Below are 27,221 nucleotides of genomic sequence, written 5' to 3' on the forward strand. Positions count from 1 at the left end.
TATCGAGAAAATAGTATTTAATACTATCTAGGGAAAATACGAATAGCTCGCTATACCGTTTAGACTATATAACGCGCTTACTACCTTCTAATCTATTATTAATAAAACGCTATAGCCCCTCTTTAGCTATAATATAGTAGTATATCTCGATAATATCCTTATCTTCTTAGCTACGCTCGATAAGCACTAGAAATATATAGAAGAAGTCCTAGCGCTCTTATAGAAGTAATAACTATATACGTTACCGACTAAGTGTACGTTCGCGATCTAGGAACTAGAGTTTTATAGTTATATCGTTAGAAATAGAACGATATAGCCTCTCCTAGCTAAAGTCGAAGCTATATAGGCCTAGCCGCGATTAAAAACTATCTATAATATCTATTAGTTTCTCGGCTTAGCTACTTATTACTATTAATTTATTTATAACTTTTCAAAGGTATATATACTACTCTATAAGCTCCTAAAAGAAAGTGATAGTACACTTTATAAATAACGTTTCCGCTCTATTACCTAGATAGAAGCCTATAAAAGCGCCTTTTAGAAGGTAAAGGACCTCCTTACTTCCGCCCTAGTCCTTAAATAACTAGACTAGAACCGACTATATATTATCGAAATAGATACCTCCGAATAGGCTCTCGGTATAGTCCTTATATAGGAGGACGATAATAGAAAACTTTACCTAGTGGTATATAATAGGCGGAAGCTATATAGCGCTAAGCTAAACTACCCTATATATAAGAAAGAGTTACTAGCTATTAAGGAAGCTATCTATATATAGGATAGGTATATCGATAGAGACCGGTTCGAGACTATTATTATTACCGATAATATATCCCTATAATACCTAAATACTATAAAGGAGTATAGTAAGCGCCTTACGTAGTAGATCGCCGAATTCTAGTAGTATCGGTTATCTATTCGATACCGAAAGGGCTCGGAGAATATTATAGCGGATACTATTAGCCGCCGGCTAGACCTAGTCGGAACTACCTAAGCTAATATAAGTCTTAAGAGGCCTATTAGAGTTAGATACCTTATACTTATAATAATAGTATATAGTATCCCTAAAGAAGAATAGCTCGCGGCTATAATCTAGCTCTTATAAGATAGTATAGAGCCGGAGGACCTAGCTATTAGAAGGGTAGTAAAAAAATATACCGACTAACTTAGCTTATAAAATACTAATATATTCGCGCGGGCTCCTATAGAGGAAAACTAATAACTTATTTTTATATATAAAGATAGCGTTATCTCTCTATATCTAGATCCCCTATTTCGCTCCGAGCTACTCCGGACGGCCTATTATAAGTTCGGCTACTTTAGCTTTCTAGGCCTTAATAGTATTATTAGGCCCTAGGGTTAGTGGCTATCGATCTAAGCGGATATAGAGGAGTCTATAAAGAACTACCTAAATTACTAGGTTTTATAGGGTTCCTATAAGGATCTCGAATAGGAAGCTATATAATATATAGTGATAAGCGGTATCCGCCTATTCGAGCGTTAGGGAATCGATCTTATCGGCCCCCTTCTAATAACGCCGAATAGGAACCGATAGATTATTATAGCGATCGACTATATAACTAGCTAGCTAGTCGCCTATATAGTCCTAGATATAACTAAAGAGACGCTTATAGAATTTTTATTCTATAATATATATATATACTATAGTATATTTAATAAATTACTCTTAGATAATAGTGCTAACCTTTTATTAGGAGCTATATAACACTTTATAAGTTAACTAAGAGCCTATTACTATACGATAATACCCTACTATCCCTATACTAATAGTAAGGTAGAAAATTTTAATAGCCTTATTAGTTATATACTTATAAAATACCTTATAGATAAGCCTATAAGACTTTAGGACAAATATCTTATAAAAGCGCTACTCGCTACCTATATATAGGAGCACGCTATCACTCGAAAGAGCCCCTATTTCCTAGTCTATAGTATATATCCCTATATTATTATAGATAGAGGTAAGCCGCCGGACGCCTAGGAAAGAACTAACTAGGATAAGTAAATCTAGTAGCTTATAGACGCCTACTCGAAGGTAAATAAGCTCCTACTTATCTATACTATCCGGAAATAAAAGATCTAGGACTCTATAGTCACTAAAACTAGCTTTAAAATCGACGATTAGGTCCTAATAAGGAATAAAGTAAAGTAGAAGTTCGAGAGTATATAGTTCGGGCTATATAAGGTTATATAAGCCTATCTATTAAGGACTTACACTCTCGCCGAACTAAATAGATATATTCTCCGGAACCTTATTAATAGTATAAGACTAATAGACGTAAACGTCGGCGATAATCCTAGCCTATAGGTATCGCCGGCCGGCTAGTCGGCTCTATAATAAGCCGGCTAAAAGATTAGCCGCCTAGAAGAACTCTATAGAATCCTCGATAAGGTAGAACCCTCTCCGCTAATATATACGGACCTCTCTATATTTATAAAAGAGGAATAGTAGGAATTTAAGCGCTTAGGAGCCCGTATAGAATTCCTAAAGGAGGAAGTTATAGCTAAATATATTATTATAAAGACGTAAGTAGCTACGCGTAAAAGATAGACGAAAACTATTAATAAGGCACTAGAGTAGGGCCCGCTAGGTACTAATAAGTAGGACTCGGAAATAAATAACTATAAATCTAAGGATTTTAAATAAAACGAATCCGATAGGTATAAATCGGTAGAGGACGCTTATCGCGAGTTTAAATAAGGCTCGGGCTAAACCTCGTACCCCTTTATAGTTATTATTCTACCCCTATCTAGAGAGATCTAAGAGCTTATATCTATATAAAGCTAGAATTAGGAAATTAAAATCGTATTACCGGCTTTAGGAACGCCGAAAGAGCCGCCTAGAAGGGGTAGGACTTAATAGAAACTATCGCTAAACCGCGCGAATAGAGGTATAAGGCCTTAATAAGAACTAATATAAGTAGAAAGAGGGTATAAAGCCCGAAAACTAACTATAAGGATCCGTCTACCTTATCTTTAATAGTTTAGAATATTACCGGAGTCCGAACTACTATCCTCGGACCTATTACCTTCCGCTTTAGTAATATCACCCTCCTTTAGCTAACCCTTCTTAAGCCCTAGATCCTATATAGCGGTATAATTATACTAGACGCGCTTATATATTTCCTAGAGACGTTTATAAACGTTATAGAACTATAGCTTATCCTCTATATAGTAGATATTAGGCTAGTCTAAAAGAGTCGCGTATATTACACTATCGAAAGCCGGACCGGAGCGGGGCGTAGTATATATAGTATTAGGAGGATTAAATATATCCTTAGTGTGCTTTTTCTTCTAACTACCCTTATCCTTACCGCTAGGGGCGTTATTAGCTATATATTTCTTTATAGACTTAAAGGGAGTGGTAATAGTACTACCGGCTTTAGCTAGACTAGCGGAAACTAGGATAGCTTTACCCTTACCCTTATCCTTAGCGGGAGGTATAGTAATAGGATTAATAGGAGCCTTACTAGGACTAATAGCTCGTCCCTTCTCTTTACTAGCCTTCTTCTTACTTATATAAAGAGGTCTATCGGTATAAACGAGTATATTTAAGGCCTTAAATAAGATACTATTAGGCTAGAAGCGGCGAATAAGGTTATATATCTAGAACGGAGTCTTATAGTTATTATCGGGATTATTAGTAAGATCGCTAATCGGGCCTAGAAGACGTTAGAAAAGAAGTAAAGATAAAACTATCCGAAAAGGTACTTATAAAAGGTATATTTATTAGCCGTACTAGACTATTAGTAGTAAGTATATAATAATAACCACTAGAAACCCGACCTAGTGAGAAAAACGATCCGGTAGGAGGAAAACGGACTATTACCTTTCTTATAAGATATATAAGCTTTACTTAGAGAGGCTTTATAGCTAATTATTTAGCCTAAGGCTATATATACGTTTATAACTAAGGATACTATATAGTCTTTAGTAACGTAATAATCGACTCCGGTACGCTTAGGGTCTATATAGTACTATAATTAGTCCTATAAACTCTTTAAGAGAAGTATAAAGAGAGGTATCTTAGTAGCGTCTACTCTTTTACTTAGAACGAAGTAGTTAGCCTCTAAACGGGTATAGTTAGAGTAGGGAAAACTTACTAACGTCGGTTTAAGCCTATAAATAAATAGTGGCGGCCGGGATAGGAAGTAGAATATATAACTAACTCCTATCGCCGCTATAGTTAGTAATAACTAGAGTAGTAACTATACCTCTAGTATCTCTACCTATACCCGCGGGTCCGGCTATAACTATACCCACTCCTACGCTACTATCACCGCTAGCTATACCGCTATTATCACCGGCCGCGCTACTATTACTATTACTATTACTATCGCTATCACTATTACTATCGCCGCCTATACCTCCGAGAGCCTTAGGAGAGCTTAAGGGAGGGGGAAACTTATTAAAAACGCTTAATTATTTCCGGGCGGCTATCTAACTAGCTTAACGGAAGTTATCGCTTTAGTATCCTTCTTTTAAGAGGTTTATAAGAATAAGGCTTACCTTACTAATATCGACCTTACCGGACTTAGTTACCTTAGTGTTCCCTAGGGTTATATATAGCTCTCTCGCCTACCGCTCGATCCGCGCGGCCTCGGTTAGCTCTATATCCTAGGGTCCTAGCTCTATATTATAGTACTTATAAAAAATAAGTGATATACGCCTAGGCTTAGTATCTATAGGCTTAATAGAACCCCGCGTAGTAGTAGTGAAACTTCTAGTAGTCCCTAAAGACTCGCTAGGGCGCTTATAAGGACTTCGATAAAGTATCTTCGATATAAAAGCGTTTATATAGATAAGAATCGATAAAAATTAATAAGAAAGGGGGATAAAAGGGGGTAAAAGTAGGGTAGTAAAGAAAGGAAGAGAGTAGAAGTGAAGCTATATAGGAAATACTACACTATCTCGAAGTAGGAGGGTCCTCTTATTTATAAAGTTAGAAGTAAGAGTCCTTTAGGCTACCTACGGACACTAATAGGTAGAGTCTATACCTTAGAAGCACTCTCCTTTATCTAAACGCCTCTTAGATCTCCCTTTAATAACCGCTAGTAAGCTAATTTTATACCCTCGCTACCTATTTTAGGCCCCTATCGAAGACCCCGAGTCTTATAAAGGCTTAAAGACCTTTATTACTACTATTCTTAGAGACTTACTAACGTATTTCCTTTATTTATACCCCTATATACCTACACTACCTTTAACGAATTCGATTTTATACGTACGTCTATTAACGATACCTTTCCGGGATCTAGGGGGAGTTTTTAAGCTCTCTCACATGACCTTCGGGAAACGGAGGACCGTTTTCCTATTCGGTAGGGGAGGATATGATCCTAGAAGCCCATTTCCTTATATAAATATATCTTATAGCCTATTAGCCGGATCTATATAGATCCGTTTCTACACTTATATACACTATCGTTACCGTATTCCGTAGTACTTAGTCGTTGGCAAAGCCAACTCAATATAAACCATGCGATCTTTTCCGAATCTCATATATAGTGCTAAGGAACGAAAGTGGGGATATAATAGGGCCGAAACTAATCAAATTGATAGTTTATATAGCCGTACTATTATAAAGAAATTGAGAGAGGTACTTAGTATTATATAACCTACCGGTTTTTTATAGGAAAAGAGTGCATTTAAATTTAGAATACTAAGTATAAGGGGGAAAGAGAAAAAGGGGAAAGGATCGACACTATAAGATCCTTTTGTGCGTCGAGACCTCTAGTCGGGGACTTTAGGCAGAAATCTCTGTCGACCCTCGTCCCGGACTCTAGTCTGTCATATGCCTAGAAACAAACATCATCACGTGACCGCAAGAACCTCCAGATCGTCACAGCTATAGCTATAGTACCGGATTACTACTAATACGAGAGAGACTTAGGGTATTAGCGGAGACTTATATCTAGCCTAGATAAAGAAAATATTCCCTTTAATAGCCTTAGGCTTACTATAGGAAGGGACACCTATATTTAAGAAGGTTTATCTAGATAAAGAGGAGCGGTCTCCTTTAATAGTCTTCGTCTAACTATAGATAGAGATACCTACGTTAGAGGAGGGGGAATAATTATAAAGGATAAAGGTCCTTTTAATTATAAAACGGGGAATAATAGGATATACGTAGTATATATCGTAATTAATACGTGCGGGGTTCGTTAGGTGATCGACCCTACTTCTTAGCGCACTAGGATTTTCCTTTAATCCTAGGGCCCCCCGGGCCCCCCCTGACTTCTGATAAGAGTTAGTCTTGACATATAGAGACAATACACTTTCATTCCCCTCCCCGCTATTTGTATCTTACCCGGTTGATAGGTCTTACACCTGATAACTATATATCTTTACACTAAGATACCGATAATAATGCTAGAAGTAAGCTACTAAGGCGGAGAGCTAAGAGTATACTAGGGCGATGTATATAAAGAAAGGAGATAATATCACAACCCTCTCCTAGAGAGGAGTAGGACTCGAAGGGATCTACGTAGTGGACCTTAGAGGATCGGATATACAGATACACCGGGTTGTATAACCTCGGGTGGCTCAAGGATGATATGGACAGTACCTTGAACTTGCTCGATCTAGCGCGAAACATAAAACAGACAAAATGCCGAGCGACTGACAAGTCTTGCTACTGGAGTTCTTAGAATGCACAGTTCAATAATTTAGGACCCCTTCTATATGACCGACCCCCCCCGGAGTTATTGTTCTCCTCGTGACATTTACGGCTCTTTCTTTGCCTTCTAGGTATTCATGTTCTCTGATTGGATCAAGCAACCTGTTTCCAGGGCCGTACTAACTCTACCAGGCTTGAGACTTCTACCAGGCTATCTCTTGGTACCTTTAGTATGCATTTGAGTTCTTATTTTAGGCTCATCTCTCGTTGGCATGCACAAAAGCCTTACCTTAGGAGGCTCCATTCTTAGGTATGGACTAGTGGCGGCTATTGGTGTTATATCTGCATTTGGAGTTATAGTACGCTACGAGTATGATTGGGAAGTTTGGAGGTCACTTTATCAAAAGGAGTATCATTAATGAAACATTTGCTATCTACTCATTCGGACACGGGTTGTACTCCTATATCTTTACGGGCTGATAGCGATTTATAACCTGGCAGGCAGGATCCAGTTTGAGGAAAGGTGGAACGTTACATTTTTGGCTCCCTCATAGAAGTTAGGAATCAATATATGGAACGTTCTAGCGATGTAGACCGTGTAGCTTAACAATAATGTGAGAGTGGTGCGATTTATAATCTGGCGGAGTTAGCGGAATTAATATGGGGTGGGTTAAATAAATACAGCTCCAATGTTCGCTATTACCATCAGCAGAAAATACTACATTCATCCACAGCTGTATCCCTCTATCTATTTCCAACCATCAATCATGACCCCCGTTAATCTCATCTGGGGTGGAGGCTCCATCATGGACGAAGAGTCCTATCCCACCCTCGAATCCATCAATGCAGCTCTAGATATCCTGCAAGCCAATGGTGTCAAGACTATCGACACGGCCAGAATCTACTTGAATTCCGAGGAGCGTCTGGGTCTGGTTAATGCCAGCTCCCGCTTTGCCATTGATACGAAACACCCTGGCGGGTTCGCCCCCGAAGCAAATTCCCAAGAATTGATCGGTTCAATCGCAAACCAGAGTTTGAACTATCTCCAAACAGACCAGGTATGCTCCAAACAATATATTAGGTGGAAGGTCTATTTCTAATAGCATAATCAGGTGGATGTCTACTACATCCACGCACCCGATCGTCGCTTTCCCCTAGAGGAGCTTCTGGCCGGTGTAAACGCCCTCTACCAAGCTGGAAAATTCAAGCGCTTCGGTCTTTCAAACTACCTAGCCACAGAGGTTGACGAAGTTGTCCGCGTTTGTCGTGAAAAGGGATACGTCCTACCCAGTGTGTACCAAGGAAACTACTCCGCCGTCGCTCGTCGGGCGGAGACAGAGCTACTCCCAACACTACGCAAGCACAACATCTCCTTCAATGCATACTCTCCCATTGCAGGTGGATTCTTGACTAAGGATGTCGAGGTGTTGGTTTCTGGTGGTGAGGGTCGATGGGATCCAAAGACGATGATTGGTGGGATTTACCATGCGCTCTATAATAAGAAGAACATGCTCGAGGGTTTGAAGCTTTGGGATAAGATCTCTAAAGAGTCTGGTATTCCCAAGGTTGAGCTGGCGTATCGGTGGGTGGCGCATAACTCATCGCTCAGCGGGGAGTATGGGGATGGGGTTATATTTGGTACGCGCACTATTGAGCAGCTGGATCAGACCCTTGCTGCATTTGCGAAGGGTCCTCTTGATTCTGCGATCGCGGTGCAAATTGAGCAGGTTTGGAAGATTGTTGAGGTTGATGCGCCTTTGGATAACTTTAATGATCTTCCTGGTCACCAGTGAAATGAAGAGCTGTGGCCGTTGGGAGGTTTCTAGTTGAGATGGGACTATCTGCCTTGATTCTTATTATTGTTCTTACTATCTGGAACTTGTTCAGAAATTAATAATACAGCAGTATCTTATCTCAAATCATCCATTGACTATACAACATTCATCCGCGCTCTCTATGGGCTATACAACATACCAAAGCCCACTACCTACTCACAGAACCTAGTAGTGAGCTAAACTTTCTCCAAAGCTCTAAACAACGGCTATACTCTCTGTTGCTGATCCCAATGCCGAGTGCCTGGTCATATGGAATCGGGTGTGATTGATAGTAGCTTGGCCAATTTCCCTTTCCCAGTCCATAAGGCTTAGTATATACCAAAGGGATTTATATATTGACTATTACCTTAGTATTTGGAAAGGAATGTCTACTACTCGGACCACGATCTTAGAACGCCCCCTCGGAAACGCGATTATTAGAAATCGAGAATCCTAGAAATCCATATAATAGTAGACTCGAATATAGGTATCTGCTTATTACGAACTACCTATGGAACCTGAATACTAACCCTTATATTCAGAGTTTATTGCTCACTACAGCCATCTTGATTCGAATGATTAACAAACATCAAGTTGGAGAGTTGCGCCCTCGTTAGGCATTGACAAAAATCCGACATCTTTTTGGCCGGAAGAGTTCAACATTACTCCCTTTCACATTATATGAAGAAGGAATAGACGTAACTCGAATATATTAAATGGCTACATTCAAAGCATAATCTGTGGGAATGTGATGGAAATCGGAGACCTGGATATGTTTATGTTTTCCTAGCAGAGAATATGCAGGGACACCATAAAATAGGATACAGGACTCTTCCTGTGATTGAGCTACTCCGAACGCTGAGTTTTAACTGAAACGCCAGTAACTATCGGTTATCCAGGCATTCGAAAGTCGGTCTTAAATTCATTTAATGGTAAAATCTAGTAAATTCGTTGAGATGGAAGACAAATTGACTGTTTAAGAAATGTCGTGGGTTTCCAAAAATTCTCTAGCACTTTGGTGGACGAGTCGTAGTCGCGTGCCGGGCTCACTAAAAGAAATAAATCCTTTACAGCTCGCATGAATGGTATCACTTATCTCTGCCTGTGTGAGATTCCTGCCGAGACGCCGAGTTGTCTCAATGTCGGTTAGTTCCGTGACTAAAACACCCATCAAATGGTTCACGCTAACAGAACCCTCCGCATCAAGCATTATCCTCAGGGACTTCTTCGCCAGTACCGCGAGCTCCACTGGCTGGTGTATGATATCATCAAGCTTTAGCTCGTATAACTCAACGAGCTTCAAAGGTGCGTTGCTGAGTAAACGCTCAAAAGTGGCCCTAGTCTCGGACTGAGCTAGAGATTCTATCATAGCGGTCGTGGTTATCCAACTATGATAAGTGAGTCATTGGTGCGTTTAAGTAAACAGCTCGTGGTTGCAATAGTATGTCACGTTAAGCCTCTCGCAAGCGGGGTTGAAGAGTACATACAGGCCATTATTCCGCTCAAAAATGAGTTTCGCTGCCTTGGCAACATTTTCAGGACTGTGATCGAGATATGCGGATATACGAGAGTCTTCCTCTAGAATTTTCTTTATCGCTTCATGGTGGCTCGATAGAGGCATGGCGTCGTCAATGCGGACTGTAACAATGTCTTCTAGAATCCTTAGGGATACCCCAGTTTCTCGTCCTGCTGCCAAAATACTTAGGGGTGGTTCGACTTGAAGAAGAGCATTGACAACATCTCGGCTCGTGCTTTCACATTCATCCAGTCCATCGAGTATGAGATATAAGTGTTTGAGGTCACGTCGAGCTCGGGTGATTAGGTCGATACTCTGAATTGCCGATAGAGGGCCGCCAGTTACTCTTAGAGCAGCAATGTGCTCCATGAGGTAAGGACGTTCCAATATTATTTGCTGGACAATCTTGGATAACACTTGGGCCTCACTAAGCTTTCCTTGCTGAGAGAAATTGAAGGCAAAATATACAACACAGGCGTCAATTTCTGACTGATGCCAGGCCCTGAGAAAGAACCTGGTCACTTGGCATATTGATGATTTGCCTGATCCTGGAGAGCCTGTGAGCACCAGGGTGCGTGGTGTGTAACTTGTATTGTACCATTGTTTGAAAGCATCAGTGAGGAGAAACCACTCAGTACGGCCCCTCATTTTCAAGACTTCCTCTCCATCCATTTCGTGAAAAACATCCCCTAAAGACAATGATCTCACGATAAGTTCTTGCTCTTTCGAAAGCGACATTGTGATTTGTCTTTTATTGCGAAGGGAAGCTTCCGCTAACTGGTTTTGAACTTCGTGGAGTTCATTTCGGATTGCCTTGGAAAGCCTAATATGGTCATTCTCCATTGCTAGAAGCAAATGCAACTTCAGCTTTTCGAGTGAATTCATCATTTCTTGAGAGCTGGTCAGATCGAACGGCCACCGGAGCCGAGAGAGAGCAGATTTGATTTGGACATTGGAGGGTGGTCCACCCAGCTTCCTAGCCAGGTGCTCAAGAAGCTCCTGGAATGTGGACAATGGGCCATTGCGTGCGGATAAGCTTTGAATTGTATATGACCAGTTTTCATCTTTGACTTCGTCCGTGAGTTCAATTAAGGTGGATAGTAGACCTCGTGCCTGAATGAGCGCAGCAAGTAGTTTTTTTTTCTGGGATGGCGCATCGATGACTGTTGTTATGTAGTTGATAACAGCGCCTGCTAGTTGAACAAGTGCCACAAGCGAGGCGGCATCATTGATACCGTCCATGTCACGTTTTAGGGTAATTTTTGCTTCAAAAGCTTCGGGGACTCAACGCAGTGGATATATGGAACCGACTTTCTGACTTGGTATAAGACAAGAGGTGCCTTGAAACGGGAAGGTCAACAACACGACCGACAGATCCACGAGGTGATGGAGAATGCCAAGCTTGCCACCTGTCAAATTTGCTTACCTGTTTGGCCTGGGATTAACAGTAATTTATGACACATTGAGCGTTGAAATTCAGTAAGGACGAGATACGGCTAAGCAGGGGGCCAATTTCATTTGTACAATATTCATGAGAAATTGAAGGGGCAGGCAAAGATCCAGAGGGGTGGCCATAGCATATTCTTTCGTTGAATCCTCTTTTCTTTGGCACTCAGGAAACATACCGGCACACACCGGTCAAATCTTGCCTTCTAGAGCGAGGCGCGTAAATTAAATGAAATAGCCATACGTCCTATAATCGTGCCAAGCCTATGTACCAACACCGTGAACGACAATGTTAAGAATACTTCTGCCTCATATCACCGCTTCCATGGTGATTGGCACTCGCAGGGCTTTCGAAAAACGAACTAATGCGCGAGCGATCACATCTGAGGAATCAAATGTCGGCACGTGTAGTTTGTGGAAGCGCCTGAAAATTCTGGTCACTTGGGGAGAATGCATATGTGCATATTGAGTCTGTTTTACCCAGTCTCTTTATGATGCTTCTCTACTAACCCTATCAATATCATTGGACTTCAATCCAGCAAGTCATTCAAGGCCAAACTTTCCCATGGTCCGCTTTCATTACCAATTGCGGTGCGTGGGCTCCAGATCAACATTGTGCGCACAGAGACAAGGAAGCTGGAACGAATGGGTTTGTCTCGGTTGTTTCGTTGAGAGATGGGAGGGCAAGAGAAGAGTGGTACAGTGATTACGCTAAACGATCTCGAACTCAGTATGATGGTTCATATCACTGACCGGCTGCCGATGTTGTCAACGAGTATTGCAACTAGTATGTCGTCTTCGAAAAGCTAGATCCTTAGATGGTCGCCGATATGGCGGAGAAGAAGGAGCGTGAGAAGCCAATCATTTCACCGTCGATTTTCGATGTCCCCTAGGCTACTCAAAACATCCCCTCGCCAGATTTTCAACCTTTTTAGCCGAAAGGCGTTTCTTTTGGAAGGTGCTGCGCCCTATCACGACGGTAACAAGCCATAGTGGTTTGGAGCAACAGAGTATCTCGGAGGGTCGAATGGTCGGATGGTCGGATGATGCATTGGATTCATGTGCAGGTAGCTAGGGGACTAGTCTAAGGAAACCCTCCAAGAAAGCACATTATTGAGGAATAGATGATACCTGGATGTCTACATGAAGGTATGTAAATATCATAGTATTATACTAATCTATGTGAGTGACCTCGGAGTATAAGGCTATATCAACATTCGTAAACCTGAAAAATCCCATTTCTGGCTTCATCAAGAGTCTGCCTAGATACACGTTTATGTACTCAGCTAAGTAGCGGGACGTCAATTGAACGAATATTTGCATGCGAAAGGAGAAGGGAAAAGATAAGAGAAAAGATCAGACACATACTCCGTACAATGTAGAGAAAACCCCAAAATACGACTCGCTTGCTGGAAAAGACACCGAAATGCAGCAGAAACAGAAAGCTCCTATGCAACCACCCAAGCAATATGAAATAAAAGATTAATGTAAGGTAATTATCATGGTAGTTTGTGTATGAACAAAAGCCAGTCTCGGAGAAAACAGACTGGTCTAGCTTGCCACAGCCAGCTGGGCGACGAGATCAGACGCCACATCAAGGAAGGGGTAAGGGCTGGTCACCTCCTTCTCCTTGTTCTTGAGGCGCTTGCTGATGGGATGCCATTCAGTGTCTCCCTCGGTGCGGATCACGTTCTGGTAGCCATCGCATTTGAAGTCAACCATGTAGTTGTTTTCTTCGAGTTGATAAAGCTGGATGTCAAGGAAGACCCAGACACCGTAGGTGATTTTTGGGAGTCCGCTTGGAACATTGACCGAGGAGGCCCCGCTCGTGAGACCGCTGTCGGGTACGGAGGACTGGTTGTCTCTGCTCCTATCTTCTGTTGGGGCAGAGATGCCCGAGATGTTGAAGCGGCGACGCAATTCTTCGAGGTCGCTGCGGCTATTGTAAACACTGGTGGATGCCCCTGGAGCCTTAATGCCTTCTTTCAACAGGCGTGCACGGATAAACCATGGGTCCTTCGGGATGTAATAGTCGGATGGGAGGTCGGGGTATTTGCTCTGCAAGGGTTTAGGCTTATCAGGGGACGGGGTCGCATCGGGGCCGATATTGGTGCCTAGAGGATGTAAGAATAAGCTTGAAACGGGTAAGAAGTGTAAACATACCTGATTCCACGGGTTGAATGTCCCACAATCCACCCTGAGCAGCAATTGCCCGGTACAGATACAACATGGCCTCATATGGCTGGTTCCGCGATCGAATACCAAACTGCCATTTGCGACTCCGTTTTGGCTGTTTTTCGAGGGGTTGACCGGTTGGCGGCTCAAATCGCAATTTGTCCAAGTCGACGACACTGCGAGCGTGGGGCTTCAATGCACGGGCTGTCGCGGCCTGTTCTTCGGGAGACATGTCCCGATAGGCAGATCCGTGTCCCTCTGGGTCAAGCTGGGCGGCTTCTTGACGACGCTGCTCGAGCAATTCGTTGCGAGCTCTTTTATCTCGATCACGTTGTTCCATGAGTTGGTCGTGAACATACGGTAAGCTAGTAGGGAGAATCCGAACGTGGCTAACGCGGGGTTCTTCCCCAGATTCCGGTTGTTGTGGATCTTCCGAGGCCCTGCGGTGCGACGCACTAGCGGTGCGGCTCATGGTGGGAGCAGGGGACCCTTGAGGACGAGGCGCAGGAGTCCGATCGGCGGATGAAGGCGCAGCTCCTTTCTGGACATTTTGAGCTAACAGATTGTCTTCCGTGGGTGCTGTCATCGTTAACAGATAGGCAGGTTGATTAAGGAGTTCAGGTCTTACAGTTGGTTTGCATCATCTCATTCTCAACGACGATGGAGAAGGCGTCCTTGATAGCGCTAGGTTCCGGATGTCTCAATGCCTCTTCGATATCCTCCCGGCCATATCCCATGCTTCGTTCGAGCTTAGACACTGCAATTCGATGAATCTTGTTCTGGACTGGTGGAGGCTTCACCATATCAAGCTTTCCAGAATCAACTTTCTTCGAGTCTGCATCTGGGGCGATGAACTCCTCACGTGGTGGTTCCAGGTACTGGGGGAGATTTTTGGTGAACCATGGGTCCAATCTGATCTCAGGAATTGTAATGCGGTGGACGGGGTGAACTTGGAGCATTGCCCGGATCAAACGAGCTGCCCCAGATGAAATATATCCAGGTATGTGGAAGGTGCCCGCTGCGATCTTTTTGAAAAGGGCGGGAATGTAGTCATCGTCGAAAGGCAATCGGCCCACCAACAACACATATAGAATAACGCCACAACTCCACACATCGACCTCGGGGCCGGCGTAGAGCTTTCCGGAAATGACCTCTGGGGCAGCGTAGTTGGGGCTACCGCAGCTAGTCTTAAGGAAGTTGCCATCCGTCATAATATTACTCAAACCGAAATCCGCAATCTTAACGTTCTTTTGGTTGTCGATGAGCAGGTTCTCGGGCTTCAAGTCACGGTGTACAATCTTGTGTCGATGGCAGTATTCCACAGCACAAATGATTTGCTGAAAGAATTTCCGGGCTTCGTCGTCACCGCACCTCCCCTTCCTCACGAGATAATCGAACAGCTCTCGCTCCGCGTATTCCAGCACCATCACAATATCGGACTTGGTCGCAATCACCGTGTACCTATAACATGATTGGTCAGCCAACTGAAACCCCAATTGCACTCTGGATCGAAATCGTACAATTTAATGATATGAGGGTGTCGTAGCAATTGTAAGTACTGGATTTCCCGCTCCACACGCCCAACCATGTCCCGGGAGAGTAATTTGCGTCGTGAGATGATCTTCAGAGCAACCTGACGTCCACTTGGCTGGTGAATAGCAAGTTTTACCTTGCCAAACGAACCCTCGCCTAAAACTCTTATAGTCTGGTACTGGTCGAGGCGTTGCATGTCTCGGGTAGTCGACGGTGACTGCAACGAGTCCTCGGTCTTGCCGGTCGGCTTCGAGGGCGGGGGCATTGCCATGGCGGAAGGGTTGGAGGCGGGCGGCCTCGCACGTTCACGCGGACGCTCACGGTCGGAGGGGAGGGGGATAGCGAGGTCTTCCTCGTCGAATGCAGCGGCCATGGTCGGGAAGAATGACAACGTGACGTGATTGATTTTCTAGACGGTTCAACCGGTCCGACGGGGCTGCTGACTGTGCAGACCGTGGTTAGAGTAGTCGGCTTTTTTCTTCTATTTTTTTCCTCTCAAAACATTTGCCCAGGCGCCAATCAGTTGATCAGTCTCGACCCTCCCCACAACAGAACCGAAGGTGGAGCTGGACAGCTGTTTGTCGGTGGGGGGATGGAGGGGTAAATCTTGGTAGGGGTTGAAAGAAGTGAAGAAACCAAAACTGGAGGTTGGGTTATCATCGATAAATGGGAAGATGAAGATCTGGGAAAGCCAAGATTTTTCAATTAACCCGAGGCCTTTGGGGGGACATCGTGGATTGCGGGAGTTCACCTGGGCAGTTCTAGACCTTACCTAAGCTAAGTTCTTGGGGGCCTCCACGGGGCACATCACCATGGATGAACCTGAATCAAGTCGTAAAAGAGCTTGGTATCACAGACAATATAGCGTATATGGCTCTATATAGTAATATGCTCTTTTACCATTACTAACATATCTCTAGACAGTTCCCTTGACCTCCTATATCAGCCAGACTTTGTCGGTCAAAATGGCAGAATATCAGTTTTATATCATTTCCAGCCCTAAACGCAGTGCATCTTATCCCAGTTCAACCGTTGGTCTGTGTTTATGACTAGTCGACTATAGTTAGTAGCAAATAAAGCTTTTTGTACTTCTTTTTTTTTTAAAAAAAAAAAGAATCTTTGCCGAAGCTCCGAGAAAAGCTGTGTCATACGCAGTGGGTCAACAAGACCCTTAAATGACTGTGGCTGAAAGTCAATTGATCGAGATTGTTCATTATTTTCACATGGCTAAGAGATATAATAATGCCTTCTGCTCAATTTCTTGAATCCTAAGCCCACTACTTGTGTCGAGACTGTAGATACAACCGGCTATATAATCCAAATGCTTTAGTACAAATCCAGCCGGGCTATGCAACACAGCCTCTGAACTTTGAGCAATTGGGAAAAGATATATTTTTCTACAACATACAACATACAACATACATAGAGAGTGGAGCCTTTGGAAATAATGTACATTTAACAAGAATTTATACTATAAAGAGACCAAGACATGTCGAGGTGGAATTTTCTTCCACTAAAGGAGACTTTGCAGGTACACAGATCTCCATAGTAAATCGTATGGCTTGGGAAGTACCCCAGGGGTATGTGCGTTGAGTCACACTGCGGCTTAGAGCGATCAAGCGGGGTGTCGGGGTCCCAAAGTGGATTAGCGTCAAGTCGGGGACCCCGAAGAGGAATGGCGGACCAACACGACACGAGCATACATTAGATCAAGGCTGCCTCAGGTCTTGGGTTCTTTACCTTCCCCGGAAGCCACAGCTATTGTCCTTTCTTTTTCACCTCGATACCTTAGTGTCCTACTGCCTCAGGATTCTTTTGGCCTGACCAAACGGCCCCTCATTCTCTCTCTTTTGACTTGTGTTCCTCATTTTTCCTCTTCTCATACAGAATAGATACCCTTAGTGATACCCACTCTACGTTTTCTTTTTCCAATGGCTTTTGTTGCGGACGAATTCTTCTCTGGAATGGATGTGACAACCTCCAACGAATGGGTTGACTTTGATCAATTCCTCGATCTCCCGACAGGCTACGACGACCAGTCGACAGCCACCACCGTCTCACCTCAGGACCTAGCTCTGCCTTTTGAGACAGATGGGATTCCATCTGATTTCATGCAATCCTCCTTCGACATGGCTAGCTATGACCTCCCACAAGAAGACTTCATGGGAATGGATGGAGGGTTCATGCAGGACCCAGCTGCTCCTTTGTTTGACGACACTGCGTTCTTGGAGTACAACCCATACGACAGCACCAACACGTTCCGGAACCTGGTTGAGGCGCAGGCAGCCGCTGACCCGCGCGTCGCTACCATAAAGGAGAAGCGCCGCGAGGCAGCCATTGCGCTGCACCTGCAGCGCCTTTGTGATGCCACTGCTCTCGACTTGGATATGTCCTCGGACTCCAACACCAGCTTCTCATCACCAAGCTGGTCAGAATACGTTCGCGGGAGCAGCTCTCCGCGCCCTAGCCCAGAGAACACATCTGTCTCCGAGGGACCCCCTCCTGGAGGCATGGAGATGGTTCTCGACTTGAACATGAACGCCGCTGCCAATGTGCCCAAGAAGCAGAAGCCTCGCTCTCAGGCACAGAAGGAGAACTACATCAAGGCTCGGAAGTACGGTGCTTGTGAGAAGCACAAGAAGCAGCACAAGCGAGTAAGTTTTTATATTCACATTGAACATTTCAAATGATCATGCTGACCATCGAGTAGTGCAATTGCCTGGAGAAGGCTGCTGCTCGTGTCACTGCCAGCGATGTTCCAAGGAACGCCGCACTCCAGGAACGGCCGAGGCAACCGATGCTCCAAGTGCCGATCCCAGAGGCGCGCTATTCGGACTCGCCGGGTCACAACACATCATCCAACCCACCTCAAACGCTTCCAACCATCACGATGACCAGGAGACTACCAAGCAGCTCATCTGGAATCGAGCCATCCGCGGGACTGCCTGTTGCGGTTCCAATCGCCAAGCAAATTGTCAGGACGAAAGCTCAAAAGAGTGCGCCGCCGGGTCACGATATTATTTTGCTATCTGGCAAGCGAGATTCCAAGTGCATGTCGAGTCAAGACAGCGTTCTACCATCGAGCAGAAACACTGCGAAAGGTCAGTCTCCCGGACACGACATACTCCTATCTGGAAAGAGCATCGCAGACGCCTCATCCGCGGGACACGAAAAACTCCTTACCCAAAGGAGGGTCTCAAAGAACGCAGGAAGCGGACAACCCCACGACCCCTGCAGTTCAAGTACACCTCGGCCGGTTCACACAGCTGGTCTGCCAGGTGGCAGCTCCAGCTTGCGCTGGCGCGTTTCGACCTCATCGGTTGGTGCCGTATGTTCAGAAAGGACGGATGTCAAGACAACATCCTCGACGAATCATGCAACCGCCGGCGTGGGTCACACTCCAGGTCTCGATATACACCGAACGAGGTCCACTCGCACGATGGAAAGGACTGCGGTGCCAGGTACTGTTGCTGGCAATCTTGGAATGCGCCATTCCCCATCGCTCGTACACAATTCTGGAATCCAAGTGCCTGGACCGGATCACAGGAAAGTTTCAGAGGGGCTTGCCAACCAGCTCGCAATACTCTCTGGCTTGCAGTCTGTGCCGAAGGATCTACTGATCTCGCCGGCTCGGCGTGGATCGCCAGAACTCTTTGGAAACGGATCACTGGATAGCCTTGAGTGTCGGCCACTGCTCATCAGTACGAAAGGTCCCCTTGCTCGGCCTGTTGCTGAAGGTGTTAGCTGCCTGCTTTCCAGCACTGCCGTGGCATTTGCTGATGCCTGGCAATCATCGCTGTCTCTGGCCTCTGGGATTGAGGGCATGGTCTACAAATGTCTGTCTCTGCTTGGCCGACAAGTTTGGTCTGCGAAGAAGCGCTCATATCTGGGTGGACTGCGGAAAGCTTGGTGCGTATGAGTGACCCGCTGTTGTTGGATCAACTTAGTCGCGCTCGGCACTGGATGAAACCAGCTCTTATAATTGGTCGAGCTGGCTTGAACTATACTTAATTGCGAAGGGCATGCAGATGTGGCATATATTTTTGATACTGCAGTGATCCCTAAATGGCGAAAAGGCGAATTTATTTGCATTTAATATCCACCAAACGCTGTATCTTCAGAATAATAACCTACGTGGGAGACCCGAGCACAACTATATGCAGTTCAGTAGCAGCAACCAAAGTTGCTAACATACAGATGCCTTCACAAAAACAGAAGGTATGGTATTACGCACATTGATAGCTGGGGTTGCATTCGTACACAATCAAAAGTAGTTCAGAATCTTGCATGTCCAATGATTATACCGAGGCTATTTCTATGGGTCTTCAAGTTGAATCTTCTAAAAACGAGCTGAATAGCGAACAATTCTGATATTTCAGGTTGCGTCTTTTGTCCCCACCACCTCAGCCCTAAATCTCCCTAATCCCGCCCCCTTTTTCCTTGTTCTCCTACAGTTGAAACCTACACTCGTACTTCGCTTCAATTCAAGACTATGACCTCTCCGCCCCTTTTACGCTTCACTACAGTGACCGGATATTTCCTCCAGGATGACCCCTCCACTGATCCCGACACCTTCGACTACGTAAGATACCCCAATATCATTGCTTAAAAAATATCAAACCAGCGTCTGATACTATGTAAAGGCGAAATCAAACTTCGGACTCATCGAGAAACACTACGATGAACACCCCGGAATAGAACAGACTGACAGTCAGTGGCGGCGTTTTGACGCCCACATTCGACGCCTGAACGCCAACGACACTAAAAAGCTCAAAGTCCTCTTCCTCGGACGCCATGGCGAGGGCGTCCACAACGTTGCCGAACGCAAGTACGGCACCAAGGAGTGGGATGTAAGTGGCCGAGCATTTTGTCCATGAACCAGACACTAAACAGACCCTAGGATTACTGGTCTCTCCAAGACGGAGACCTGGACGGCAACTGGGTCGATGCCCGTCTTACTGAACAGGGAAGATGCCAGGCCCAGGTCGCACATGCAGCTTGGAAGCAGCAGATCGAGGCTGGCATACCCTCACCCGAGTCCTACTACGTGAGCCCCCTGAACCGGTGTCTTGAAACGGCGCAGATTACGTTCCAGGGACTTGCGATCCCTGGTACGCATCCTTTTAAGCCGACCATTAAAGAGGTGTGTTTGATTTCTATTTCTACTGCAGAACGTATATTGTCTAACCGGACTAGCTCCTCCGTGAGACAATGGGTCAGCATACCTGTGACCGTCGCTCGACGGCTTCGGAAATAGCAGAAGAGTATCCCGAGTACAGATTTGAGGAGGGATTCTCCGAGGAAGACAAGTTGTGGGATCCTGAGGTCCGGGAGTCGAACGAGCATCGCGATGATCGGCTTCGTGGGCTTCTGAACGATATATTTGCTCACGATGAGAGCATGTACATTTCGTTAACGGCTCACTCAGGCGCCATCACTAGCATTTTGGAAGTTTTGGGCCATCGTCGCTTTGCCCTGGCGACTGGTGCAGTGATCCCTGCGCTCGTTTTGGTGGAAAAGGTGACACCGTCGCAGTCATAGTCGCAGTCGCAGTCATCGTAGGGCCGGCATGATTTGGAAGGTAGTTTCGAGGATTGCAGCAAGTGTATAACTGACATAACTGCGGGTATGGGTAAATATTAAGAGGAGAAGGGCTGGTCTCAATGGTTTGATATCCAAGAAATTGATTCAGTATTGTACATGAGTCACTCTTACCGAAGAAAGATTAAAGCAACTTCCCACAAATGCAATTGTCGCCTCCAATCGGCTAATGAAAAACCACTGTCCACGCGAAAGATCTAAATATAAATAATACAAACGCCAAAGCATCGATCACCAGCTGTAGTACTGGTTCTGCGCAGAGATCTTGCGATCTGGCAGTTGTGTCCAAAGCTGAGACCGGCGCTCCCGCTGGGCCTTGGCCTCACGCTCTTCCCACTCGCGGATACGGGTCTTCTCTTCCTTCAACAGGACCGAAAGACCTGTGGTAGGGGGACGCATGCGGTTGATCTGACCACGGGCACGGTGATCCATCTGATATCCATACGGACCACGGTTAACCCAGGCCTGCTGAATGTAGATGTCGGTGGGGTTGGCAATCTTCCGCCGCTCGCCGGTCTTGAGTGTGACGGTAATGGGTTTCGATGGTTCGGCGTTCGCGGCCCCAAGGCCCATGCCGGCACGGACAATGGCGACGTTCTTTGCGTGTTCGAGATGTTCCCGCACGTCCTTGGCGGCCTTTTTGTCGCTGAAGCGCATCTGGAGGATGGCTTCGTCGATATTCTTGCCGGCGATTTGGCGGGCCAGAGGACCCAGCTTCTTCAGCGACGTCTTAATCCAGTGGGATTTGGAAAGCGATTCGCGCTCTGTGCGCTTAATTTGCACCTTTGCCGGTACGCGGCCTCGTTTCCGGATCTCGCGGACAGCCATCTTCCTCTCCCATCGCAGCTGGGCCCTGGGATCGGGACCCAGTCCCACTTGCACGCGACTCAAGTCGCGGTCCTCCAGCTTTCCGAAGATGGTGTCTTTTCCTTGTTCCCCCGTTTTCCGGGATGGCATAGGGCCGGATGTTGGTGCGGTGAAGTCGGATCCGAAGATGGAGGATCCAACATCACCTTCTTCCTTCTTAGGGGCCGAGGGTCGGTGGGCGACTTTGGGTTTTTGGCTGCCTCCCCCCGTGAACATGCTCTTCAAGGACGAGAACAAACCGGTTGGCCTTTTTGTTTCCCCATCGTTCAGAGCGTAACGGACGGCCGTCGAGGTCAAAGTTCGGCGAGGGACGAAGGAGACGGTCCGGGCAGCTAAAGGTGGGCAGTAAGTCAGTAGCGAGACAAATCATAAGGTATATGAATATAACATACCTGTCCGGACCAGTTGCCCTGAGCGATAGAGCATTGTGGCTGTTGGGATGTTGTTGTCAAAAGTTCACGTCGGGAAAAAAGGTGAAAGTTCCCTGCACTTGTGGTCTGTGCGGGATACCGGAGCCTGAGGCACCTTGAAGTTGATCGATCAGAATAGCTTCAAGAGATGCGACCTGCGACTGCACGAGTCGATAGAGCAGGAACAAATTTATCTACAGATGGAGATGATCTCGTGTATTTGTTGATCATATTCGCATCTTGTTCTCCCGACATTATTGTTTCCTCTTCTCAACCATCTCCACAGTATCCACTAGCCCTCATCTTTCCCTCTTTCAGTTCTTCTCTCTCTTTTTCGTCTTCCTCCATCCCTCCCTTCCCTTCCCAGGCCACCAGCCTGTTGTTTCTATCTTTTTCAAATACCTGAGATCTCTGAGATTTCAGCTTGCCCTCTCGATTTAAGGGCTCTCGTTCCTTCCAGGCATTCCTTTAGATTCTTAGCCACCCGCCAGAAACAGCTGCGCAAGTGTAAATCTACGTCATTTGCAGGAACAACAACGAGGGGGGATCTGGATACGACCGGCCGATGCAGGAATGGACGTGCTGAGGTACATCAAGACTGTCGTATGATCTGGATCTCTGCTTGAAAAGTACCTGGGCATCCATTACGACAATTCCCGGTATCCCATCGTTCTTCCCAAAGCTGCATCCAAATATGGACATCAATTCGCTTCTTTCACCGGACTCGAATCCCAAGTCTGGAAATTCAACGCCCGTGTCTGGTCCTACGTCGAACAACGCACCGGCCACCTCTGCCGGGCCCTCCCCCCACAAAGCTATTGAGAGAACTCGGACAGGCTCCAGACGAAAGGGCAAGACTTCTTCACCTCTCGCACAGCAAGTGTACGCCCCCACTGGAGAATCTTCGCCAGGACCCAGCGGAGGAAATGGGGCTTCGCCGACTGAAGTACCCTCAAGACAACCATCCACGCCGGGAATGGACACTTTGGCGGATCTCGCCTCGATGCAGCACCACCAGCCACAACGTCCAACACCTACGAGCATGCTCCGAAGTACCGAAACCTATGAGCACCAGTTATCTCCATCTACCATTCACCCACACGTCAATTCTATAACCCACAACACCCCTACCTCTCGGATGTCGTTCGAGATCGCCATGTCGGATGGGCGCGACGGGCCCGCGAAGAGGACCTACGCCTCAACTTCGCTTGACCCGGATGCGCAACGATTGGCGACCGAACTATTCCACCAGATCTCGCTCAACCCCCACACGCATGACGCGCACGTGCAATTTATCGGATTGCTGCATGCAGGATTTGTCAACCACGTCTACCCACCGAATAACCCAGATGTCCACGGTGACCCGCGACGCTATGATCTGCTCAACGATCTGAAAACGGCACGTGAAGAAATGGACAAGCTTTTCGCCATGGGAGAAGATCTTTGGGCCGAATGGATTCAGGATGAGAGTATGTTAGCTCAAGATGTTGACGGGCGCATTGCTGTTCTAGAACTCTGCCAGCGATCCGTCGAAGAGGAGTTTGGCAGCACAAAACTGTGGAATATCTACGGCGAATGGGTTCTTTATCTCTACAATTCCGCTCATGGTGAATCCAGTTCTCTCCAGTGGACCGAAGAGGATCGCATGGTTGGGCGCGAGGTGTTCACGTGGGATTCGGTCGTGGAGGTGTGGCAGCGTGGCGCAGATGCTACCAAGTGGAGGATCAACAACAGCCACTTGGTCTGGGATCGCCTTCTGGACCTCTATGCTCAGGACATTGCTCGCGCACCCTCGCAAGAAAAGATCAACCATCTTCATGGACTTTATGGCCATCGTCTGCAAACTCCTCACGCCACCTGGGATCAGACCTTCCAAAAGTTTTCGAGCTTCATTTCAACTTATTGCAACAGCAAGTACGAGGAAATCATGTCTGAGACTGTTGCCCGCGCAGCTGAACCAAAGGCTCTCTACAACACACGAGAGGAGTTCGAACACCGCCTGGCGAAAGCGCAAGAGTCTGGCGATCGTACACTCGAATGGACAGTCTACTCCGAGTATATTGATTGGGAATTGACGCGCAACCGCCGGAAACGCGGGGAGTTCAGCTTCGACTTGGTGAATGCCATCTATCAGCGCGCCGTTCTTCACTTTCCCACCGATGTGTCGATTTGGGAAGACTATGTCATGTTTTTAATCGGCGAATCTCTTCATCGCCGCGCCTCGACCACGACAATCTCTACCCTAGACCGTGCCACGCGTCATTGTCCATGGTCTGGAAACCTATGGTCCCAGTATCTGCTAAGCTCGGAAAGAGAGAACCAGTCATTTAACAAGATTTCGAGCATCAAGCACAAGGCGACTAGCACTGGACTCCTTGATGCTGGTGGTTTGGAGGAAGTCTTGAAGGTCCACGTCACCTGGTGCAGTTATCTTCGCCGGCGTGCCTTCTTGTCTGACTCGACCGACGAAGACCTTGATGTCGCAGAGGTTGGCATTCGCTCGGCAATTGAAAGCGTACAAGAACTGGGCGAAAAGAAGTATGGCCCGGCGTACCAGGGCGATCCTCTTTTCCGTCTGGAGCGAATTTACATCCGCTTCCTCAGCGAAAGCGGCAGCTGGGACAGCGCACGAGAGACCTTCAAGGGCTTAGTGGCTCGCCGCGGCAGCAGCTATGAATTCTGGCTTGCCTACTACGAATGGGAGCTGATTTGCTGGAGCAAATTTGTGCAAGGCGAGGCAACAGTGGACGCAGCGCGCCGGACCCCTAACCCCTGCTTTGCTACTGCCGTGCTTAAGCAAGCGATCAAGAGAACAGATCTGGACTGGCCCGAGAAGATTGTTCAGACTTACGTCTCACACTGCGAGGACTACGAGGACTCCGATGAGCTCCAGTTGGCCGTGATTGAAACTCGGAAAGCAATGCGAGCTGTCACTGCCCGGAGAGAAAGAGAGGCACGAGAGGCAGCCGCAGCCCAGCAACAGCAGCAACAGCAATGGGAGGCCGCAGTGGAGGCCGTCCCCTCGCCCGAAAAGAGAAAGCGCGAAGACGAAAAGGACGAGATGCCGGAAACCAAAAAGGTCCGCAACGAAGAGGCGCCGGCAGAGACTCCCGCTCCTCCTCCGCGGGATCGAGAGAATGCGACCGTTGTCGTCACCAATCTGCCCAAAGGTACCACTGAGCATCAAGTTCGCCAATTCTTCCGTCATGTAAGTGTCTCATTCCTAATACTATCGGGATGATTTGACTGACCAAAACAGATCGGCACCGTCAATACTGTCAAAATGCTTCGTAGAGACGAGAAGAATTCTGAGGTTGCGGTCATCGAATTCGAAACCAAGGAAGAGGCTCTTTCCGCTCTCACTCGTGACCAAAAGCGCTTCAACAACACTGATAACATCATCGACGTGAGGATTGGCGCACAGACAACAGTTTGGATCACCAATTACCCGCCGACTGCGGATGAGGACTACCTCCGCAACCTTTTCAACAAAGTAAGTGCTCACTTACTTCACCTCTAGACTTTGTGACGTTGCTGACTTTTAGCAGTATGGCGAAGTAGTCGACGTTAGAATGCCGTCTCTCAAATTTGACACTTCCAGACGCTTCTCCTACTTGCAGTTTGATACCTCCAGCGCTGCCCACCATGCGACAGAGCTTCATGGGATGCGGTTCGAAGATGGCACGAGGCTCAGTGTTAAGATTTCCGATCCCGGACAAAAAACAGCCCGCACTGGTCCCAGATACGAAGGACGAGAAATTTATGTTTCAAACATCGCCTGGGACGCCAATGAAAAGGATCTGAGAGAACTATTCTCCAAATTCGGCGAAATCGAAAAGATTTTGATTGAGCGAAAGATTACCGGTGGTAGTAGAGGGTTTGGCTTTGTTACTTTCTCTACCAAGGATGCTGCCAATGACGCCGTCGCAATGAATGACCATGTGTTCAGGTCTCGACCTCTACGTGTTGAGATTGCTACCACCGACACTCGGCGTGGAAACCAAGTCGTCATCTCGCGAGTTGCTTCACACCCGGCCCACTACGGTGTTCGTGAACTTGAAGTGCCGGTTGGTGATCATGCACAGCGCACCCTTGCCCTGATGAACGTTCCCGATACCGTCAATCAAGCCCGCATCCGTACCCTTGTCGAACCATATGGGCGTTTAGTCGCGATCAACTTGCGCCCAGAACATCAAGGTGCTATTGTGGAATATGTCGATATCCACGATGCCGGCAAGGCTTCTTTGGCGCTCGAAGGGAAGGAGATCGCTCCTGGGCGCCCTCTCCATATCGGCACAGTTCGAGAGATGATGAGTTTGCAACCGGAAGTCAAAAGAGACCGGGGGCAACCCGTCAAGCACGAAAACAAAACGAAGAAGACGAACCTACAACCTACTGCGCCGATTAGACGCCCGCAGCAGCCTGGTGCTCGAAGGGGTGGTCTTGGGATGAAACGACAGACTGCATTTGATCAGAAACAATCTGCCGCTAATCCGGCCAGTGACAAGATGGACACGACGCCCGACGGCGAGAGCAAACCGAAAAAGAGCAACGATGATTTCCGCGCCATGCTCCAACAAAAGCGTCCGGAATGAAGTGCAAGTGCAATGACTGACAGTTCCTGGCGCAATTCTTTTTTTTTACGGCATGTATCCGGCTGGCGTTTTTCTATTTCCCGGTGGTCATCTTGATGCTTCCTTTAGATCCGCATGTATTTCATTCGGGTCGGTCTTTTGCGTCATGATCTCTTTTGTTTATGGCACATGCCGTCGTGTACATTATGACTGTATCTTGCTCTTAGTTCTAATGATGATGTCTGTTCCGAAGGGCTGTCTCCGAGACAATTGCCCCCGATGACTTGAAAGTTCTGTCCTGGTGATCTATATCGTAGAATATTGGTATTCAAACTTCCCTATAGAAGCTGTGGCCCATGTCATATTTACTGTACCTCTATACATTGTCAATGCAGCATGGCGTATATGATTGGACTAGATGTCACGATAGTGCAGAACGCATTGACGTCAATCGGCTTGGCCTACTTGGCCTACTTGGCCTTGAATGCCTGCGGGGAAATACGAAACACTTTGATCCTCTCGGAGGGGATGCACAGAGCGATTTATTGCGAGGATAACCTGTTATCTGCGTTAAACCTTTGAACATTCCCTCAACTGCCTGAAGTCCACCTGGGGGCCGCGTGATCGGTCTCTTCTATCTCTTATCTG

General features: G+C 46.5%; 7 protein-coding genes across 7 annotated transcripts; 4 read left to right on the plus strand and 3 right to left on the minus strand.

Moving 5' to 3' along the window:
• Positions 1–7,404: 7,404 nt before the first annotated feature.
• Positions 7,405–8,430, plus strand: N7525_008951 (aldo/keto reductase family protein; the record flags this gene model as incomplete). The annotated part of the gene is made up of 2 exons (XM_002563017.2): positions 7,405–7,695; positions 7,750–8,430. The coding sequence occupies 2 exons, from the start codon at positions 7,405–7,407 to the stop codon at positions 8,428–8,430; spliced, it is 972 nt and encodes a 323-aa protein (XP_002563063.2).
• A 997-nt stretch (positions 8,431–9,427) lies between these two features.
• Positions 9,428–11,209, minus strand: N7525_008952 (ATP-binding protein; the record flags this gene model as incomplete). Its single annotated transcript, XM_002563018.1, has 2 exons — positions 9,428–9,839; positions 9,939–11,209. 2 exons carry the CDS (start codon positions 11,207–11,209, stop codon positions 9,428–9,430), a joined length of 1,683 nt encoding a protein of 560 aa, XP_002563064.1.
• Positions 11,210–12,964: 1,755 nt separating this feature from the next.
• N7525_008953 (serine/threonine-protein kinase) lies at positions 12,965–15,494 on the minus strand (the record flags this gene model as incomplete). The annotated part of the gene is made up of 4 exons (XM_002563020.1): positions 12,965–13,527; positions 13,577–14,167; positions 14,217–15,049; positions 15,109–15,494. 4 exons carry the CDS (start codon positions 15,492–15,494, stop codon positions 12,965–12,967), a joined length of 2,373 nt encoding a protein of 790 aa, XP_002563066.1.
• A 1,558-nt stretch (positions 15,495–17,052) lies between these two features.
• N7525_008954 (uncharacterized protein) lies at positions 17,053–19,040 on the plus strand (the record flags this gene model as incomplete). The annotated part of the gene is made up of 2 exons (XM_002563021.2): positions 17,053–17,775; positions 17,832–19,040. 2 exons carry the CDS (start codon positions 17,053–17,055, stop codon positions 19,038–19,040), a joined length of 1,932 nt encoding a protein of 643 aa, XP_002563067.2.
• Positions 19,041–19,613: 573 nt separating this feature from the next.
• On the plus strand, positions 19,614–20,662 carry N7525_008955 (histidine phosphatase family protein; the record flags this gene model as incomplete). Its single annotated transcript, XM_002563022.1, has 4 exons — positions 19,614–19,703; positions 19,765–19,971; positions 20,022–20,264; positions 20,318–20,662. The coding sequence occupies 4 exons, from the start codon at positions 19,614–19,616 to the stop codon at positions 20,660–20,662; spliced, it is 885 nt and encodes a 294-aa protein (XP_002563068.1).
• A 291-nt stretch (positions 20,663–20,953) lies between these two features.
• Positions 20,954–22,015, minus strand: N7525_008956 (mitochondrial 54S ribosomal protein uL22m; the record flags this gene model as incomplete). Its single annotated transcript, XM_002563023.1, has 2 exons — positions 20,954–21,921; positions 21,982–22,015. The coding sequence occupies 2 exons, from the start codon at positions 22,013–22,015 to the stop codon at positions 20,954–20,956; spliced, it is 1,002 nt and encodes a 333-aa protein (XP_002563069.1).
• Positions 22,016–22,693: 678 nt separating this feature from the next.
• Positions 22,694–26,594, plus strand: N7525_008957 (U6 snRNP complex subunit PRP24; the record flags this gene model as incomplete). Its single annotated transcript, XM_061214557.1, has 3 exons — positions 22,694–25,207; positions 25,259–25,492; positions 25,548–26,594. The coding sequence occupies 3 exons, from the start codon at positions 22,694–22,696 to the stop codon at positions 26,592–26,594; spliced, it is 3,795 nt and encodes a 1,264-aa protein (XP_061068988.1).
• Between the last annotated feature and the right edge of the window lie 627 nt (positions 26,595–27,221).

The sequence above is a fragment of the Penicillium rubens genome (genome assembly GCF_028828025.1).
Source record: "Penicillium rubens strain IBT 27055 chromosome Unknown utg000003l_segment0_segment0, whole genome shotgun sequence".
Classification (NCBI taxonomy): Eukaryota; Fungi; Ascomycota; class Eurotiomycetes; order Eurotiales; family Aspergillaceae; genus Penicillium; species Penicillium rubens.